Raw genomic sequence first — 20,520 nt, 5'->3', positions numbered from 1 at the left:
TATAGCATTGTTTAAAAGCCCTTTCATGACTCAAGAAACTTCAGAGAGTTTGCATTTTTTAAATCTCATTATGTATGTGAATGTTGTCGCAGATGTTTATGCAAAAAAAAAAAAATCAGGATATATAATATTTGACAGCTGTTGACATGCATGTGGATAGAAAGTCACAATTAAATGGTGTTGGATGAATTTGAGAAATTTCGAGTTCATATGATTCGAGTGACTTTTCGATCACAGACCTTTTTTTGCGTTAAAAGAGTGTTTAAATTTCATACCAGGTGTCGGCCATTTTGTGAGTATATGCAGATTCAGGACTGTCTCAAGCTGTTGAGGCCTGATGTAGACACAGTCTAAGTCCTTGAACCCTAATCATATGATCCTCTGTATTCCTGTGTTAAATTCAGTTTTCATGGAAAGAAAGATATAATGACAACTGAATCATTTCCGTGGGTCTAATCTTTGCACATGTTTGATAAATGTTTGAATAAGGTCTCCTCTGATGAAGAGCAATTCGCTAGGTGGCACTATCACAAATAAACTAGGGTCCTAGAAATGTGGTCCTGAAACTGCAGCCTCTGCTACTACAGGATTGTACAATGGTGTCCAATTTCTGAGTTAACTTAATTTTTTTAATTCGTCCTCTCTTCAATACCCACAGTGCACTTTGATTATGAGTATACATTTTTCAAAATCCAATGCAAAGAGAGAATAGAGAGTGTTCAAGAGAGTGGAAGAAAGCTATTTTGAACGAGTCTGCCGTTTTAAGAATAGTAAACGACCTATCTGTAGACTCTGATATCTGTGTCTTCCTTGTATTGCTGGATTTAAGTGCAGCCTTGATGCCCTGGATCCTACATAGATTAAGTCTTGAGGTGATCTGTGATCCTGGCTGCACTATATTGGTTTTTGTCTTATTTTACTAATTGATGTACTTTTTGGTGGAAATTGGAGAATTTCTGTCCACCTCAGTTGCCATCACCTGTGAGGTGACTCAGGGCTCTATTCTGGGCCCGACCTTATTCTCCCTATACATGCTCCCGCTTCGTTCCATGTTTGAGTATCATAAGGTCTCTTATTTTATTTATGCAGATGAATTTACGTAATTCAATTGTGGAACACCTTGGACTATGAACTGAAGTGCTGCAAAAGTGTTTGTAAATGTAAGAAATTGTATAAGGAAAAAATACAGGAATGTTACAAGAAAAATGATGACTAACATGCTTAAAATGATGATAATTAAGTGTAAAGAGAGGCATTACTGAAAATGTTTGGTGTTTGGGGTGAGGATTGGGGTTGATTCATTGATTCATTCATAAAGCAGTTTTTTTTTTTTTTTTTATGTGCACAAATAAGCGAAAGGTATTATAAGATTTTCTTCTTCCTGTTCCTTTTTTTTTGTTCGTTCATGCACGTCATGCACGTAATGAATGAATGATTAAACATTTATGTATGTATTGACTTGTGCAATAAATAAATAAATAAATAAATAAATAAATAAATAAATAAATAAATAAATAAATAAATAAATGAATGAATGAATGACCAGCTTTATCTTCTGTAATCTGGTATGAATTATGTGTTATTTCAGCTCTTATTTTGGTCTTCTTCAAGCAAACATTTGTACCCATGTCAAAAACCTGGTGTTATCTCTATTAAAGTTTGACAAACAAATAAATTCTATATTTGGAGCCTGTTTTTTTTTTCAGCTCAAGCGGCTTCGTAAGCGCAAACAATTTAGTACTTTTAGTGATTTGGAGTCATCAATAATACCACAAAGCTGGAATGACAAAGCAGTTTCTGTGATGGATGTATAGTGTATGTCAGCATCTGAATTTGCTCACATTATTTTGTTCATTCCTTGCTGTAATAGTGGACTCAACTGCAACACACTATTTAAGGTTGTTTCTTGTTCCTTTATGATCCCCTTATTTTGTTCATCTGTGTCTTGGATAACAGGCCTACATCTACGATTAAAAATAATGGCTAGTCCAGTGGCTGCGATACACTTAAACCTACTAACATCCGTTGCCATAATTATTGTAATGACTTAAAAAATACGTTTTAGTCGCATAACATCGGTTAATTGAAACTTAATTGAAACATTGGTAATTATCATCCCTAAAATAGACTCCCGTCGCTCGTTGCATATCATGACTTATTAGGACAAAAACTGGAACATGGAAAAAATACCTTTTATTGTGTATTGCGTCTGATTTGGACACACGGAGTTGGCTAATTTAACAACATTACATTGTTATGTTATCACTTCAACACAAGTGGTATGGTTTCCACCAGTAGTATGCCTAGTAAGGTGGATCTTGAGGAGCAGGATTGGACACCCCTGGTTTAGATAAATTACTTTATGAATGAAGTAGCACCAAATAAGTTTTCCTGATCTGAAGTTTGTATTCAACTGATCTAATTTTCCCCTATATTCAGATACCAGCTCCTTCCTTATCTACAACGCGGACCACAACAAATGCGTGAATGCAGTGAGCTCTACTGCCGTACAGGTGGCCGAGTGTGACGTGTCTTCCGACGCTCAGCGTTTCCGGTGGATTTCCTCTTCTCGAATTATCAGCCTCTCTTTCAAACTCTGCTTGGGGACCCAGGACATCAAAGACTGGGTCAAGATTCTGCTTCTGCCCTGCAAAGACCTCAGTCCTCTACAGACGTGGGAATGTAAGAACGAGACCTTGTTTGGCTTGAAGGGCCAGCCGCTGCACCTGAACTACGGGAACCGAAATGAGAAAAGTATGATGTTGTATCAGGGGAACGGCGTTTGGAGTCACTGGCAGGTGTATGGGACCAAGGAAGATCTGTGTTCTCGTGGATATAAAGGTATTAGCAAAAGCCTTATAAAAAAGAAATAGTGTTAAATTCACATCTAATATTTCAGTAACACTTTACAATAAGGTTCATTAGCTTCATATATAAATGAAGATGACTTGACAATACATTTGTTACAGTATTAGTTATTATTATTTGTTTGTTCCTGTTAGTTCACAGTGCATTGACTAATGTTTTACAAATACAACCTTTGGTTTTAATAACGTATTAGTAAATGCTGAAATTTATATTAACTCAGATTAATAAATGCTGAAGAAGTGTTGTTCATTCTTAGTTCATGTTACCTAATGAACCATTGTAAAGTGTTATGAATGACCCTGTATGAAGTGATAGGTGAAGCATTTCTTTCTAGTAATTGTAGTTGTTTGATCAAACACGTAAGCTATTTTCTTCATTTCTTCATGTTCTGCAGAGACATATACTCTAGGTGGGAATTCGTTTGGGAAACCGTGCCAGTTCCCGTTTAAATTCGATGAGAAGTGGCACGCGGAGTGTACGGTGGAGGGCCGGTCGGACGGCCAGCTGTGGTGCTCCACTGAGCCGGACTACGACACCGAGAAGAAGTGGGGCTTGTGTCCCACCAAATGTAAGCCAACTGCACAGAAACATCACTACTTCTCTTTTTCTATTGGATTGCATGGCATTTGTATGAATTATGTTTTTATAATACATTTTAAGGGTATAAAATATAATAAAGTATAATTATAATGCATGCATTAACTAAAAATGAATAATCCTTATAGAAATGTATCATCGTCCCATGAATAACTAGGACTGTGCAATACATTGAATATTTACGATATTAAAGTAATATATTTGCTTACAATATAAAATTAGGGAATATCGTAAATATTGTGATTATATTAAAATTTACGCTTATAAAGACTGTAGCAAGTTGTCACTAAGTGTAAATGATATGATTTTGCAGTAGATGATGTACTTTGCAACAGTAGCTGTTCTATCATGTATTTATCATGCGGTGCAAATCCCCTTTTTAAAAACTTTTAGAGCAAATGCAAACATATTGAGATATATATAAATGCTGTATCGCCCAGCCTTAATTTACAGATAAGAATAAAATAGCTATTCCTGCAGTAGTGGATTTATTAGCTTCCACTATGGACTTGAAAAAGGGAGAGAGAGGAAGGAAGAGAAGAAGAGAGAAACGCTGCTGTTGCTGATCTACACACTGACATTCCTTCATTTTCCTGTTTTCCTCTGAAAATGCAAGCAGGATAACTGGAAACTGATCTGCTGACAAACACATCCTATAACACACACACACACACACACACACACACACACACACACACACACACACACACACACACACACACACACACACACACACACACACACACACACACACACACACACTGTTGTTGTTGTCTACTGTAAGTTTCAGCTCTGTCTTCTTCTCCCTCTTCATATAGCCAGCTCCGGGTGGGACAGTGACCCGGTGACGGGTGTGTTGTATCAGAGGAACACACAGTCGGTTCTGACGTGGTATCAGGCGAGAGCGAGCTGCCAGCAACAACAGGCCGATCTCCTGAGCATAGCAGAACTGCATGAGCAGAGCTACATATCAGGTACACACACACACACACACACACACTCTCTCACACACACACTCTCCACACACACACACACACACACACACACACACACACACACACACACACACACACACACACACACACACACACACACACACACAGACACAGACACACACACAGACACAGACACACACAGACACACACACACACACACACACACACACAGACACAGACACACACACGCACACACACACACAGACACAGACACACACACACACACACACACACACACACACACACACACACACACACACAGACACAGACACACACACACACACACACACACAGACACAGACACACACACACACACACACACACACACACATGGCCATCCTCACATTTCTGTCACGACCACTATCGTCAAATACGATTGACAGTTAGCATTGGCGGTATGGTTCTGTTCTGAGCAGAAATAACCCTCCTTACGGTAAACAGAACAGAACCAACAGGAATGTATTGCAGATATCATTCATTCATTTTAATGTATAACATAATTAGAGAATTTTAGTCTGATTCATGGGGAATCAGAATGCCGATCCTGACTGGGGACAGGTGGAGCTGGGGAGGGAGGAGGGTAATCAGATCCTGACTGGAGACAGGTGGAGCTGGGGAGGGTGAAGGGTAATCAGATCCTGACTGGAGACAGGTGGAGCTGGGGAGGGAGGAGGGTCATCAGATCCTGACTGGAGACAGGTGGAGCTGGGGAGGGAGAAGGGTAATCAGATCCTGACTGGAGACAGGTGGAGCTGGGGAGGGAGAAGGGTAATCAGATCCTTACTGGAGACAGGTGGAGCTGGGGAGGGAGAAGGGTCATCAGATCCTGACTGGAGACAGGTGGAGCTGGGGAGGGAGAAGGGTCATCAGATCCTGACTGGAGACAGGTGGAGCTGGGGAGGGAGGAGGGTAATCAGATCCTGACTGGAGACAGGTGGAGCTGGGGAGGGAGAAGGGTCATCAGATCCTGACTGGAGACAGGTGGAGCTGGGGAGGGAGAAGGGTAATCAGATCCTGACTGGAGACAGGTGGAGCTGGGGAGGGAGAAGGGTAATCAGATCCTGACTGGAGACAGGTGGAGCTGGGGAGGGAGAAGGGTCATCAGATCCTGACTGGAGACAGGTGGAGCTGGGGAGGGAGGAGGGTAATCAGATCCTGACTGGAGACAGGTGGAGCTGGGGAGGGAGGAGGGTCATCAGATCCTGACTGGAGACAGGTGAAGCTGGGGAGGGAGGAGGGTAATCAGATCCTGACTGGAGACAAGTGGAGCTGGGGAGGGAGGAGGGTAATCAGATCCTGACTGGAGACAGGTGGAGCTGGGGAGGGAGGAGGGTAATCAGATCCTGACTGGAGACAAGTGGAGCTGGGGAGGGAGGAGGGTAATCAGATCCTGACTGGAGACAAGTTGAGCTGGGGAGGGAGGAGGGTAATCAGATCCTGACTGGAGACAGGTGGAGCTGGGGAGGGAGGAGGGTAATCAGATCCTGACTGGAGACAGGTGGAACTGGGGAGGGAGTGGGTTAATCAGATCCTGACTGGAGACAGGTGCAGCTGGGGAGGGAGTGGGTTAATCAGATCCTGACTGGAGACAGGAGGAGCTGGGGAGGGAGGAGGGTAATCAGATCCTGCCTGGAGACAGGTGGAGCTGGGGAGGGGGGTAATCAGATCCTGACTGGAGACAGGTGGAGCTGGGGAGGGAGGGGGGTAATCAGATCCTGACTGGAGACAGGTGGAGCTGGGGAGGGAGCAGGGTAATAAGATCCTGACTGGAGACAGGTGGAGCTGGGGAGGGAGGAGGGTCATCAGATCCTGACTGGAGACAGGTGGAGCTGGGGAGGGAGAAGGGTAATCAGATCCTGACTGGAGACAGGTGGAGCTGGGGAGGGGGGTAATCAGATCCTGAATGGAGACAGGTGGAGCTGGGGACAGAGGGGGGGTAATCAGATCCTGACTGGAGACAGGTGGAGCTGGGGAGGGGGGTAATCAGATCCTGAATGGAGACAGGTGGAGCTGGGGAGGGAGGAGGGTCATCAGATCCTGACTGGAGACAGGTGGAGCTGGGGAGGGGGGTAATCAGATCCTGAATGGAGACAGGTGGAGCTGGGGACAGAGGGGGGGTAATCAGATCCTGACTGGAGACAGGTGGAGCTGGGGACAGAGGGGGGGGTAATCAGATCCTGACTGGAGACAGGTGGAGCTGGGGAGGGAGGGGGGTAATCAGATCCTGACTGGAGACAGGTGGAGCTGGGGAGGGAGGGGGGTAATCAGATCCTGACTGAAGACAGGTGGAGCTGGGGAGGGAGTGGGTTAATCAGATCCTGACTGGAGACAGGTGGAGCTGGGGAGGGAGAAGGGTAATCAGATCCTGACTGGAGACAGGTGGAGCTGGGGAGGGAGAAGGGTCATCAGATCCTGACTGGAGACAGGTGGAGCTGGGGAGGGAGGGGGGTAATCAGATCCTGACTGAAGACAGGTGGAGCTGGGGAGGGAGTGGGTTAATCAGATCCTGACTGGAGACAGGTGGAGCTGGGGAGGGAGAAGGGTAATCAGATCCTGACTGGAGACAGGTGGAGCTGGGTAGGGAGAAGGGTAATCAGATCCTGACTGGAGACAGGTGGAGCTGGGTAGGGAGAAGGGTAATCAGATCCTGACTGGAGACAGGTGGAGCTGGGGAGGGAGGAGGGTAATCAGATCCTGACTGGAGACAGGTGGAGCTGGGGAGGGAGAAGGGTAATCAGATCCTGAGAAACGCGATAGCTGCGGATAATACTGAAGAGATGATATATGTATACAGTGATAGGCATCGTATTCCTATAGAGACGTGGATCAGCTCAGAATCACTGATGCGAGCTTGACTAACGTGACCTGCCAGAACTAATGCTACGCTTGATGATTATGAAATAATGATACATGGATTAGCATTTCAATATACTGTATGCTTTATCCTTTAGGTCTGACGAATGTCATTGGCTCCACACTATGGATTGGACTGAACAGCCTTGACTTTGACAGTGGCTGGCAGTGGAGTAATGGACAGCCATTCAGATATCTGAACTGGGCTCCTGGTGAGTAAAACCCCCTGCACACAGAACTTTGTTCTTGTACCCATATACAGCAGGTCCAGTTTGAGGTGTGGAATTGATCAGATGCATGTGTTATAATCTTTAGGGCATCCGTCTCTTGAACCAGGCCTGAACTGTGCAGCATTAAACGCTGGTAAAGCATCAAAGTGGGAGAGTATGGCCTGCAGTAAGAAACTGGGCTACATCTGCAGCAAAGGCAACGCTACAGACCACACACCTCCACCAGGTATGGTACGGTACGATACGATACGATACGATACGATACGGTACCATACCATACCATTTTATTTGATATAAGATATGTTTACGATACAATACAATACGATATGATTACGATATGATACGTTTAAGATACGTGTACAATACCATATGATACCATACGATGCGATACCGTACGATTCAGTACGATACCATACCATGTTGGTGCAACTACATTATGGGGACTCTCCATGGGCGTAATGGTTTTTATACTGTACAAACTGTATATCCTGTCCCCTTACACTGCCCCTATCCCTAAACCTGCCCATCACACACACACACACACACACACACACACACACACACACACACACACACACACACACACACACACACACACACACACACACACACACACACACACACACACACACACACACACACACACACACACACAGCCGTTGTCTGAAAGTTTCATAAGCTTCCTAACATGTTTTATCATTTATACTAAAGGAATATTTTATTTTCTGTTGCAGGGAAAGATCAGCCTAACTTCTGTCCCTCTCTGGCGTGGGTGCCGTACGCCGGACACTGCTATCATCTGCAGCGCGGCAAGAAGACGACCTGGAGTGATGCGCTAGCGGCGTGTCACAGGGAGGGCGCAGACTTAGCCAGCGTTCACAACATCGAGGAGCACAGCTTCATTATATCCCAGACTGGCTACTGTACGTATGAGCCGTCTCTACGTCCGTTCAGAAACACAGACCAAACAAACACATAAAGGTCTAGGGCGATCCCGGACGAGCCCCCACATTACCGGCTCAAAGCTGACAAATGAAAGGAGGACATCGTGAAGTCAACATTATTTTAACATAAATAGAATATATAAAACATAAAAACAACATGGTCGTCTGTAATGTTAATGTGTCAAACATAGAAAACAAAATACTCAAAACAAACACTAAAAGCAAGTTAAACCAGCCCGGTCTCACCCCAAAACGTCATATACTGACCATACGTAAACATACGACGAAAAGGGTACCCCTATAACGTCAATATGAGACGCAGACATAAGCGCACCAGCAGCGCCTCCTAGCGGTACCCTAACGCATACCTAAACCCAACCATACCCGAATCGTCACACATGGACGTTAAAGGGTACCCTTTTCGTCGTATGTTGCCGTATGGTCAAGACCCGTCAGTATGTGACGTTTTGGGGTGAGACTGTGTTAGTTAAACTAACAAACAAACAAAAGCCAAAATCAACCGGGAGAAGCTCTATCTCCACATCAAAGTCCCCCTGTGGTGTAAATCCAGCTTTTAATGTAGTTTATGTGTGTATGTGGTGTTATTAATCTGCTTTAACACACACATGTGTAAGTTCATAAGTGGACAGCATTGCTGAGTATTTTCTGCTTAAAACTGCAGTGAACCAAAGACAGTCTCAAAAACACGGTTTGAAATCGCTGGTGTTTCTGACGTCACACACTACCTTGACCAATCAGATCAACGTGTGATCGTCAACCAGTGGATCTCTGAGTGAGTGAGTAAGTGGAGGCGGGGCTCATTTGCATATTCATAGAACCGCGCATACTAAATGAGGCAAGGGTGTCGAGTTACATTCAAGAGATTTTAAGGCATTTTTCAAGGAAAACACTTTTAAATATGTCATTTTGGTGATCAAAGATGAGTTTTAAAATGATTGACTACAGGGAGACTTTAGCAAAGCCTAAGCTCTAGCCGGCCGTGGACCCGTCTCCCTGGATTCTAACCGGACCCGGCTTATTTCACTTACCACTGTGCGTGTTTTCTCTGCAGTGCCGACTGATGAACTGTGGATCGGACTCAACGATCAGAGGGTCCAGAACCTGTTCGAGTGGTCGGACAGAACACACGTCACCTTCACCAAGTGGATAGTTGGAGAACCTTCACACCTCGTAAACCGCATGGAGGATTGTGTTCTTATCAAAGGAAAGGTGGGTGTTTTTTTATTATTGTTATTTCCCCCGATCCCTTTGAAACAGATCAGACTATGATATCTGTATATGAGTGAGTTCATCAGTGTCTGTAACAGGAGGGCCGGTGGGCAGATCACGTGTGCGAGACGGAGCGCGGATACATCTGCAAGAAGAAGTCCACCAGCAAACCCGACGGAGCCGTGCAGATCGCCAGTCCCGGGTGCCAAGCGGTGAGCCCAGATCGCTTTATACTTTCATGAACAAAAGAGAAAATCAAACAGATATATGTAAATAATAAATTCATTAATCTGTGCATCCATCTATCATTATATGGGAATGTGCTTCAATCTTGCTGTCTTACAATATACAGTCTTTTATTGCTTTGTGATAAAGCTTTACAATAAGATCTCATTTGTTAAATAAGCATAAACTAAATCTTAGTTTTGTTAATATCATCATTTACTAATACATTTTTAACCCTCTGGTAATGTTCGGTTATTTAAAAAAAAGTATAATTTTTTTGCCTCGTCAGAATGGTATGAAACTTGTTTTGGCACTTGCTCTGTGAACACAAACTAAAATCATGGACATGATGCGAGAAGATTAAACGGTTCTGAAATAAATAGTCACTCTTGTCGCGGTTAAAAATGAGCACACTGTAAATCTAGTGTAGGCGTTTGGTACTGCAAATTTTTTGAGATATCGACCTTAGATTTGTAACACAACTTGTTTCGATTTATGGATTGATTTTCTCACAGTTTTAGAGTAAAATTGTTTGGAAAATACATATTATATAACATTTTAAAATAGTACTTTGTGCTTTTTTTCATAAAAATAATAATAATAATAATAAACTTCTATAACTTTTTTTATGTTCAGTTAAAAAAACTTTTTTCACTTCTGCCTTCTTTCAGCAAGAAGTGTCTTCTTTAAAAAGAGATCAAACTTCCGTTCGTTTGCTCCAAAACATTCAAGATTTACCACAGTTCAGGTCGGAAATGTTATTTTCAGGTCTATGCTCGAAAAGCGGTTAAAAGGTAATAAATGGATCATAACTATTCCGTGAATATATACCATAAAATCCCCTAAAAATACAAAATATGAAATAAAAAACATTATTTAACTAAAATATAGTACATCTATTTCATTGAAATAAAAAACAACGGCCACACGAGCAGCACCAGAGGGCTAAATCTAAAGTTGCATTAATAAACATTAGTTAACGCACTGTGAACTAACATGAACAAATATTTGTATTAACTAACATTAACCAAGATGATAAAAAATTGATTGTTCACCGTTCATTTCTGTCAGTTAACACATCAACACACATATACATTTTCTGTTTAACATAGACAACATCAAGATTGTTAATATTGTGTTGATTGGTGTCAATTTGTTACAAATGTGAAGTATTCTTTGTGTATATATGAGCATAAGTAACAAATTAATACCATATTATATATATATATATATATAGTTTTATAACATCTTTAATCAGTCTAGTGGCAAGAGTAGTAGTTTCGATGGTCCACTTCAGTCATTCTAGTAACTATTAGTTACTTATCAACTACATGTCAACTAACCCTCAGCATTAGTAGACTATAGTTAGTAGAATTACTAAAGTGAACCATCAAAACCAAGTGTAACCTTACAATACTTCACAAGTCAGTTACTCAGCATTTTTGATTAAGTGTCCATTGCAATGCAGAGACGTGTAGCCGATGAAACAGTGTTCCTCTGTTGTACTGGTATGAGATGTTCTGAAGTGGTCCTCGTGTGTGTCCGGTTCCTCAGGGATGGGTTCGCTACGGATCCCACTGCTATCTTATAGCCTTGGAGAGCAAGAGTTTTCCTGAGGCCAAACTGCAGTGTGAGCAGACGGGAGCTCGACTGGTGGATGTTGCCGACAGGTAATGCGGATGAGATGTGACCAGTGGCCTAATGGGTAGACTGGGATCCTGAAGGTTGCAGGTTTGATTCTCTATACCGGAAAAAATGACTCGAGGAGGGCTCCTAAACCCCCAATCGCTCTCCGGCGCCGCAGCAGAAAAGGTTTCCCAGCGCAAAAATATCAAACAAAATCTGTTGCATAACATAAACCTTAAATACTATATTATAAACTTCAAATAAAGTGTAGATAAAGAGTTAGGAAATGACTCAGGGCTTCGTCTCTGGATGTATAGTGAAATGTAAGCATTATGAATGAATGCGTGCAAAGTTTCGTCAGTGTGTTCATTCACCACATTCAGATTATCTCTGGACTAATGCTGAACATATAACAATACAAATCATCTTAATGTTCCTTAAAGCTTCAGTGTCTTTATGGACTTCCTTTTCCCTCTTTTATTTAGTGAAATATGACCCAGATTCCCCTACATTTGTATTAATATTTTTTTAAAGTTTATGAATAAGTAATTTAATGTTTATTGAACTTGAAATGTTCAGAGCAATCATAAGAATACAGATTTTTGTTCAAACTCTGAAGTTAAGTTAATAAGCCACATCTTTGATCAAAAATGATGAGGTTTCTATTACAAAAACTGCCCATTACAGGCTTTAGTATAGCACAAGTGTAAAATCATATGTCAATTTTACATTTACAATTACTGCATTAGTGTGAGGGACATCTGATTAATTGGAAAATGTTGAAAATATTGTTACAATCATATTCAGTGAGCTCCCATAATGTCCATAATGGGGTTGAAGACAAATAGTGCCCATATCTTAAAATAATTACCAATCATAATAGGGATCTGATAGAACATATGTTTTTCTGGAAGTTCATTATGTAATTAATGTTGCGGGGTGTTCAGAAAAGTACATATTGGTAAACAAATCCAAAAATCTGTAAGTCCAAATCGTACCGGTTCCGTGGAATGACTCATCTGCTCTGTCCATGAGGCATCAAATCAATCAAATCAAAGTTTATTTATAAAGCACAGTAAAAACAACAATAGTTGACCACTGTGCTGTACAATGTCATACTAAAAAAGGTATATAAAATAAGTGATATACACATATGCATATATACACATATACATGTACACATGCACAAATATACATACATGCGCATATACACACAGTACGCACCTATACACAAAAACATGCATAACACATACATAAATATAATAAAGACCGCAATGCAAAAAGAGAGAATAAGTAAATCAGAACACTGATAAAAGCTCTAAAAAGTCTATGAACATTACTATGAGGCATAATAATGTTTCTTTATGATATTTCATTACACATATCACATTACTTCAATGTTTTGTCTTCGATTAGGTATGAGAACGCTTTTCTCATTAGCCTGGTCGGCCTCAGTCCTGAGAAGTATTTCTGGATTGGCCTGTGTAACACCGCACGCCTGGAGCGCTTCCAGTGGACCAACGGAGACAGAGTCAAATTCACACACTTTAATGTGGACATGCCAGGTGTGTGTACCGATAACCACAGGTCTTATCTACATATATCTGAATCTGCCTGAGTTGAGAAGTCTACTTTGTTCTCCTGTCTGCTAGAAAGACACCAAGGTTGTGTTGCCATGCTGACAGGAATGTCAGCGGGATTATGGGATGTTCTGGACTCTAAAAGTAAACAGAAGTTCATCTGTAAAAAAATGGCGGAGGGTGTCACCACAACACGAGTGCCGCCGACAACACAGCCGCTCACCTGTCCATCGGGCTGGATTAAAAAAGATCCAGGCAGTTGCATTCAGGTAAATGTGAACAAACACACTCCTTCAGAGAGAACATGCCATCCAAACGCTATCAGGGAGCTCTAGTGGGGGTTTAAACCAGCGAACACTGACCTCAGAGCCGTCATTATCAGCCGGGCTGACCGAGCCTTCTCAGGTGTCTGACAGTGGGTCTGGGGAAGGTTCATTCGCTTAAATGCCTCTGGCCGCGATTGGATAGACCTAAAACCAATCAGAGCGATCGTCACCACGTAAAGCCCGCCTCAACGTTTGTGATTGGTTCCTCGATCTGGAAAAATTGGAAATTGGCTTGAATGGGCCAGACTGACTTGCAGAGCAAATCTAAATTTGCCGGAAGTTCGTCAGGGTTTTCCCAGGCTACACCATTATGGTAAACGCCCACAATTAATCAGCTTTAGCCTGAAGTTATTATTAAAGCTACAGCCTGAGTTCACTGTCATAAATGCTGTTATGTTCAAATGTAATCGGCATGGTCGTTGTTCAAGACTTCATTTAGACACCATGATGTCGCTTGCTTGGTGCGTGCTTAACCCAGCAAACACAACTTTACACAACGTTGTATTAACGTCTTGGGAACCACATCTACATTTAAAAGAGTGTATAAACCGTTTAATCTTTTCGAATCATATCCATGAGTTTGTGTTCACAGAGTAAGTGCCAAAACCTTCACCAAGTTTCGTACCAAAGAACAAGAACATTTTGTATATGAAACATTTCAGTGAACAATGAGCGAACATCACCAGAGGGTTAGCCGTTAAAATAACGTAATCTGCATGTTATGATAAGATGTTTTTCTCATAAAAAACATTTCTCATTTATCCTCTTAGATATTCCTGAGGCCGATGGATGAGAAGAAGACTTGGCTGGACGCCCGCAGCTTCTGTCAAGTCATTGGTGGAGACTTGGTGAGCTTCCACTCGCCACGAGAACTCAGGATCTTACCGTGAGTGTCTTATACTCATCTAACTCTATATTATTGGTTGGTCAGTAGAACATGATGGTTATGTAGAGTATGATGGTGTGTATTCTGCAGGTTTTCGAACGGAGACGCCGTGTGGATAGGCTTCAATATGCTGAACAGTGACTCTGGCTTTGTGTGGACGGATGAAACTCCTGTGAGTGTGTCTCATTATATTGAGAATATGCAAAACACTAACGGCTGAAGTCAATGTAATCTACAAAGTCTAATAGTTTCAAGGTTTAGTCGCATTAATGATTAAAACCTTGCTAAGTCACACACACTGACAGGTAGAATATATGTGACCCTGGATCACAAACCCAGTCTGGAGCCGCACGGGTATATCTGCGTATATGGGTCAAAATTATCCATTTTTCTTTTATACCAAAAATCATGAGGATATTAAGATCATGTTCCATGAAGATATTTAGTAAATGTCCTACCGTAAATATATAAAACATGTATTTGTGTGAGTGAATGCAGCACAATCGTGAACATAAATGCACAACTTTAAAGGAGATTTTCTCAATGTTTAGAGTTTTTTGCTCCTCAGATTCCAGATTTTCAATAGTTGTATCTCAACCAAATATTGTCCTATCCTAACAAACCACACATCAGTGGCAAGATTATTTATTCAGCTTTCAGATGATATATAAATCTGTACAAAAGTTCACAGGAACACCGACAATATCCTGCTTATTGCACGGCTACTCACCGAGTGATAGACATCCAGACATCTATTGGTTTGAGTTGGAATTATTTCCTGTGTATAATTTATCTTACAGCTTCTGGTTCAAAATATTGAATTGTCCACTTTATCATACCAACTATCTACTGTGTGGATGTGTGTTTGCATTTCTTTTCAGTCTGACTTTGAGAACTGGGGGTATGGAGAACCGAACAACTACAACAACCTAGAGCACTGTGCCGAAACTGCCTTTAACTACGCTCGCAAGTGGAACGATGTGGTGTGTGAATCCCTGAAGGACTGGATCTGCCAGATACCAATAGGTACACATGCATGGTTCTGATCAATAGACATAAATAGACATAAATAGATCTGTGTATTAAATCTTAGAGTCTAAATGGAAACTACTGTAATACCCACTAATGCAAACTTGCCACTTGTTCTGTGTAATGTTCTTCATGTGAGGTTAGGGTTAGGGTTAGGGTTAGGGTTAGGGTTAGGGTCAGAGGTGCCGACAGACATGTTTGTGGGTTTTATCGGACACATTTACCGTTGTTCTTGGATAGACGACAGAAAGCCTATTGTCCAAGCATAACGTGTTCCTCAATCTCAGTGATTATGCAAACTCACACTGTAACTGCATAATGAACTCAGTGTCCAAAGATCTGTGGTTTAATGGTCAGAAAGTATACTAGTGTAACTAAATGCTGTTATGATTTATATTCTGATGAAACTACTCCTATACAACATGCACATACACTTAACAATAACGCTTTTTTACTGTTTGTTCAATAGGCACAACTCCAAAACCTTCACCAACTATGGCAAGCCAAGGTTAGTAACTACTTCATAATCATAATTCATTAGCATTTTTATATTTTCAGGTATTTCCTAAACCCAATTGTAATGTTTAGCCCTTCATTAAATTAATATGTTATGTAATATGTTTTTTTTTTTTTGGGAACATTTCCACTGTCTTACGGAGTTAGGTTTGACCAGTGGAAGACCAGTTAGGTTTTATATAATGTAACATAATTTGTGGATAATGCACATCTAGAATATATCAGGCAGGTTTCGACTGGGACTAAAACACATCGGCTCATTATATGCAGAGAAATTGTGAACATCACTCACTAACTTAAGGCGAGACGCTACAGGCAAGAACTGGAGCTGCGTCGAGACGCTGTGGGAACGCCTCCGCGTGACTGCGTCATGAAGCGCGTATGAAACCAGTCCAATGGCGAGACGTGACGTCATGGACCAGGAAACCATGAAGCATACCTGGAACAAACAGTCACTCGCTTCTGTGTCGTCAGCAAGCGCTCTGTGAGAAACGGTCTCTGTCTATTTATTGTTGTTTGTCCACAGGCATAAAATATCTAGCCAGGAGTATGAGGAGCAAACAGCTGTGGATCGTGTGTCCGTCCCTGCAGTCGTTAATTACCCCACTAATAATGTCCAGAATGGTACCAAACTAAAGTAGTACAAATATGTTCTGTACTCATAAAACGAGGCATTGGAAAGTTTGTAAGTACATGAGGATTTATTTAAATAACACTTGCCTTATGGCTTATGCTACCGCTAACCCGGACGTCGAGGTCACTTCCGTGATTTGGGAAAAGCCCTCAGGAAAGTGTCCTGATGTACTTACACACTTTACAATGCCTCGTTTTATGAGGACAGAACCTATTTGTACTACTGTAGAAGTTTGGTACCATTCTGGGCATTATTAGTGGGGTAATTTACGGGATACAACATTCGGATCCATTGGCGCCTGCACTAAGCCATTCGGCTGATCTGTAAATAAGCTCTAACTTTAATAATGTTGGACCAAGGGGAAAAAAGCTTCTGGGGAGTGTTTGGCTCGAGGTCATAGTGCAAAGTACCCTAGTTACTCCGAACCATCCCTTTGAGTGTATCCTTGGGGAGACTCCCTCCAGTAAAGTTTAGTTCGTGGCACTGTGAGGTGTCAGACCAAGAGACTAGGAGCATGGCTGCTTCTAAAACATTATCGTCAGGAGTTTCCCTCCAATATGTTTGTGATGTGGCGGGATGTTGCCTCGCCGCACACATTAGTGAGGTTTTTTACCTTGACCTCGGCTCCACCGCGTGCAATTTTGTGCATTTCTTAATGCAATCAACTGACAGCTCCTGCTCATTATCTCCTGTCATTTTATGGAATAGAGCTTCGATTCTGTAACAGGTTGTAAACATTGTCAATGCAATGATGTAAGGCTGAGTAAATTATCCTGACTATACAAATCACACAATCACGGATGAAGACAATGTTAAGTTATGTTGTTTTTATTCCACAGTGGTATATAACGTGACGTCCGATGGCTGGATCCAGTACAACGAGAGCCAGTACTTCATTAATGAAGACCTCCTGGCTTTTGAAGAAGCTCGCTCGTTCTGCAAGAGGAATCACGCCGATCTCGTTGTCATCACTGGTCAAACAGAGAGGAAGTTTATATGGAAGCAGGTCAATTACTGTGATTCACATTAATGCTGTAACATCACTGCATGGTCGTTCAGAAGGGTTACTGACACTGTTTTACAGATATTGAAGAGGTCAGAGGGTCAATACTACATCGGGATGAGGGTGGAGTTGGACAAATCATTTAGGCGAGTATGAAAGAGCTGGATACATAAACTTGTTATTATGCAACAGACACTTTAGCAAGGCATTGGTTCATGTAAGTACATTTGTGTTGGTTTTATAACAGTTATAAAAATAGTTTTATAATTTTTTTTGTTCTACTCATAGCTGGGTGGATGGTTCCCCTGTTGTATATACATCATGGAGTCAAAATGAACCAAATTTTGCCAATAATGATGAGAACTGTGTGACCATGTACAAGAATATGGGTAAGACTCCTCATCAGTACTGTACCTATATAGAATAGCATGTCAGTGTGCCGTAAATCAAGGGTGTTCAATCCGTTTACTCTAACCGGCTTCAGCTCAGCCTAAAGACTTGATCAGCGAGTTCATCTGGGTTTAGTTGGAGTTTAACTCTGCAGGAAAACACTTCTTTAGAGCAGAACCCTGGTCCTGGAGAAACCAGGTTACGTTTACATGACAACTATGTACTAAAAACAGACAAGTTTTTCCTTTTGCGTTTTCTCACGTACTGACGACAACGTTAGTAGATGGCAATCTCACTTTGTAAAGAAATGCATGCGCATGACGTCACCGTTTTCACAAATTTGCATTTTTGTAGTTTACATGGAGACGGGTATCATTTTCAAAAGTTTGCCTTTGTCATGTAAATGAATGGCCAAAACGCATACAAAGTTTTCCGTTTTTAGTTTGGAAATGGTGTTGTGTGATGTCTCTCTAATCAAACATGGCTAATTCAACTCATCAACTCATTACTAACTCTGCGTTTAACTCCACTTTTAGACATACACTCAAAACGTCCCTAAGCACTTCCCTGCCACCGTTTTGAAGTGCGCTCAACTTCGTCAAGAAGACGAGCGAGGTGTATTTAGACAGACCCTCCAGGAAACGAGTCTACTCAATATGTACACTTCAATATGTACATTGTTTTAATATTTTCTCCAACGGCCCAAGCATACAGGCCTATAGAATGCTGCGCAAAACAAATTCATAAAAATAAAAAAAAAAGTAAAGTGAAGCAGCTCCATTGGGGATTTCAGTGATCAAGGGCTTATTGTGCTCCATTAAAACACATTTCTAGGGTTCTGCCAGTAGTGGGCACTCATGCAACTGATGCAATGACGTACATCCGAGTGACCGAGACGGAGCAAAGGGTTAAACACAGCCCAGGACCTCTGAGACGTCACACACGTGCAGTGTTGGGGCTCCAGGGCCAGGGTTGGGAACCACTGCCTTCAGTCATGCTTGTCCAGTCACGTTTTCTCAATACGTCAATGGGTTGTCAATGGGTTGTTGAGATACCTCATGTCCCAAACATTAGATGGAATATGGTTGATTGGTAATAATCACTGATTATATAATAATGATTGATTTTGATAGTAATCAGCACAGCATACTTGATTGCCTTCGATAAGGGTTGTTTAACGGGTATATGTTAGATGTGGAAAAAAACAGTTACATTTTTCCAGTCTTTAACTTCATAAAGAGCAACAATAAAGGCAAGGAGTATCGTAAGGTATATGTACGACAAGCAAAATGGTTGACAGTATACTTTAGGTTTATAATGGGTATAGTTTTATAAAGGCTTAAAACATCAATTCAGTGTTCTTATGCACCAACAATATTATGTCATCTATTTGCCAAGACGTACTGTATGTGATTATAAATGTTCTATAGCTGCATTATCCTCTATTCTCTGCACAAAGTATTAACAATATGTTTTTTTAAAGGATTCTGGAATGATATCAACTGTGGTGTGGCGTTGCCCTCTATCTGTAAGAGAAGTTCTAACTTTGTCAACGCCACCATGTTGCCCTCCACGGTGCCACCAGGAGGCTGTACTCCAGAATGGACCATGTTTCAGGGCAGAGTTAGTCATTTCATCATACAAACATGATTGGCCAGTTTCACAGACAAGGCTTAAGCTTATAAACAACATCTGCAAAGTTACAATGCTCAAAGTTCAAAGCAAAGGGAGATATTTGCTTTTAAAGAAATTGTTTTATAAGGACTTAGTGACATCACCAACCCTAGAATTTACATAAACCCGCCCCCCGGAACACGATTTATAGATTATCAAGACAATGTGCTAATCAATGACTAGAAGATAGTTAACTCCACATCAGCTGCAAAAATTCATCAACTAACCATTCAGAAATGTCCTGTTTCTTCTACATGTTGTCACTTCTTCTCGAGTCTCTCCATCATTGTCTGACTCCGGTTTGAACATAAAAGGCTAAAAGTTTTTGAACTTTTCAGTGCATGTCTGTGTGAGGTAAAAGGACACAAGCTGTTGAAGCTCCGCCCTCTGTGCTGGGAGCAGCAGCTCATTTGCATTTAAAGGGACAGGCTCAAAAACTGTGCGTTTTTGCTCACCTTCAAAAAGTGACAACTTTAACATGATATATAAAAATATCTGTGGGGTATTTTGAGCTGAAACTTCACACACACACACTCTGGGGACATCAAAGACTTATTTTACATAAAATATGTCAGTGCCATTGATGTACTGTCTCAAGATGCACACCAGTAATGTTCTTTTTTCTAAGGCACATTATAAAAGCTACCTAAATGTCCTAATTGAACTAATCCTGGCTTAATCTAAGCCCTGTCTGCGAAACCGGGCCTACATTACCAGGCCTGTATGAAATCTGCACATTCTAATTCAAAGCACTTGTATTTTCAAATAGTGTTACAAGTATTTTAATACTAAGATGACGTGGCATAAATCTCGGGACCACTGTATTTCACATGGAGGCAATCTGGTGTCCATTCGCCGTCATGAAGAGCAAGGTGAGCATTACACTTGTGACACATTAACATGCACACCAAAAA

At 41.5% G+C, this 20,520-nt stretch overlaps 1 protein-coding gene across 1 annotated transcript in view; it reads left to right on the top strand.

The window, feature by feature from the left end:
* mrc1a (mannose receptor, C type 1a) overlaps positions 1-20,520 on the top strand; it is a 51,864-nt gene that overhangs the window by 330 nt on the left and 31,014 nt on the right. The window contains exons 2-21 of the mRNA XM_079605213.1: positions 2,440-2,841; positions 3,263-3,436; positions 4,284-4,439; positions 7,412-7,525; positions 7,629-7,769; positions 8,278-8,466; positions 9,560-9,717; positions 9,816-9,929; positions 11,497-11,612; positions 12,985-13,133; positions 13,221-13,417; positions 14,245-14,360; positions 14,451-14,532; positions 15,242-15,386; positions 15,859-15,897; positions 17,379-17,545; positions 17,624-17,688; positions 17,831-17,931; positions 19,416-19,555; positions 20,376-20,478. Coding sequence (XP_079461339.1) covers positions 2,440-2,841; positions 3,263-3,436; positions 4,284-4,439; positions 7,412-7,525; positions 7,629-7,769; positions 8,278-8,466; positions 9,560-9,717; positions 9,816-9,929; positions 11,497-11,612; positions 12,985-13,133; positions 13,221-13,417; positions 14,245-14,360; positions 14,451-14,532; positions 15,242-15,386; positions 15,859-15,897; positions 17,379-17,545; positions 17,624-17,688; positions 17,831-17,931; positions 19,416-19,555; positions 20,376-20,478 — 2,868 coding nt within the window. The remainder of the gene's footprint in view (positions 1-2,439; positions 2,842-3,262; positions 3,437-4,283; positions 4,440-7,411; positions 7,526-7,628; positions 7,770-8,277; positions 8,467-9,559; positions 9,718-9,815; positions 9,930-11,496; positions 11,613-12,984; positions 13,134-13,220; positions 13,418-14,244; positions 14,361-14,450; positions 14,533-15,241; positions 15,387-15,858; positions 15,898-17,378; positions 17,546-17,623; positions 17,689-17,830; positions 17,932-19,415; positions 19,556-20,375; positions 20,479-20,520) is intronic.

This window comes from Phoxinus phoxinus (assembly GCF_949152265.1).
Source record: "Phoxinus phoxinus genome assembly, chromosome: 2".
Lineage (NCBI taxonomy): Eukaryota > Metazoa > Chordata > Actinopteri > Cypriniformes > Leuciscidae > Phoxinus > Phoxinus phoxinus.
Note: the sequence above shows the minus strand (reverse complement) of the source record. Positions and strands in the feature narration are given on the sequence as shown.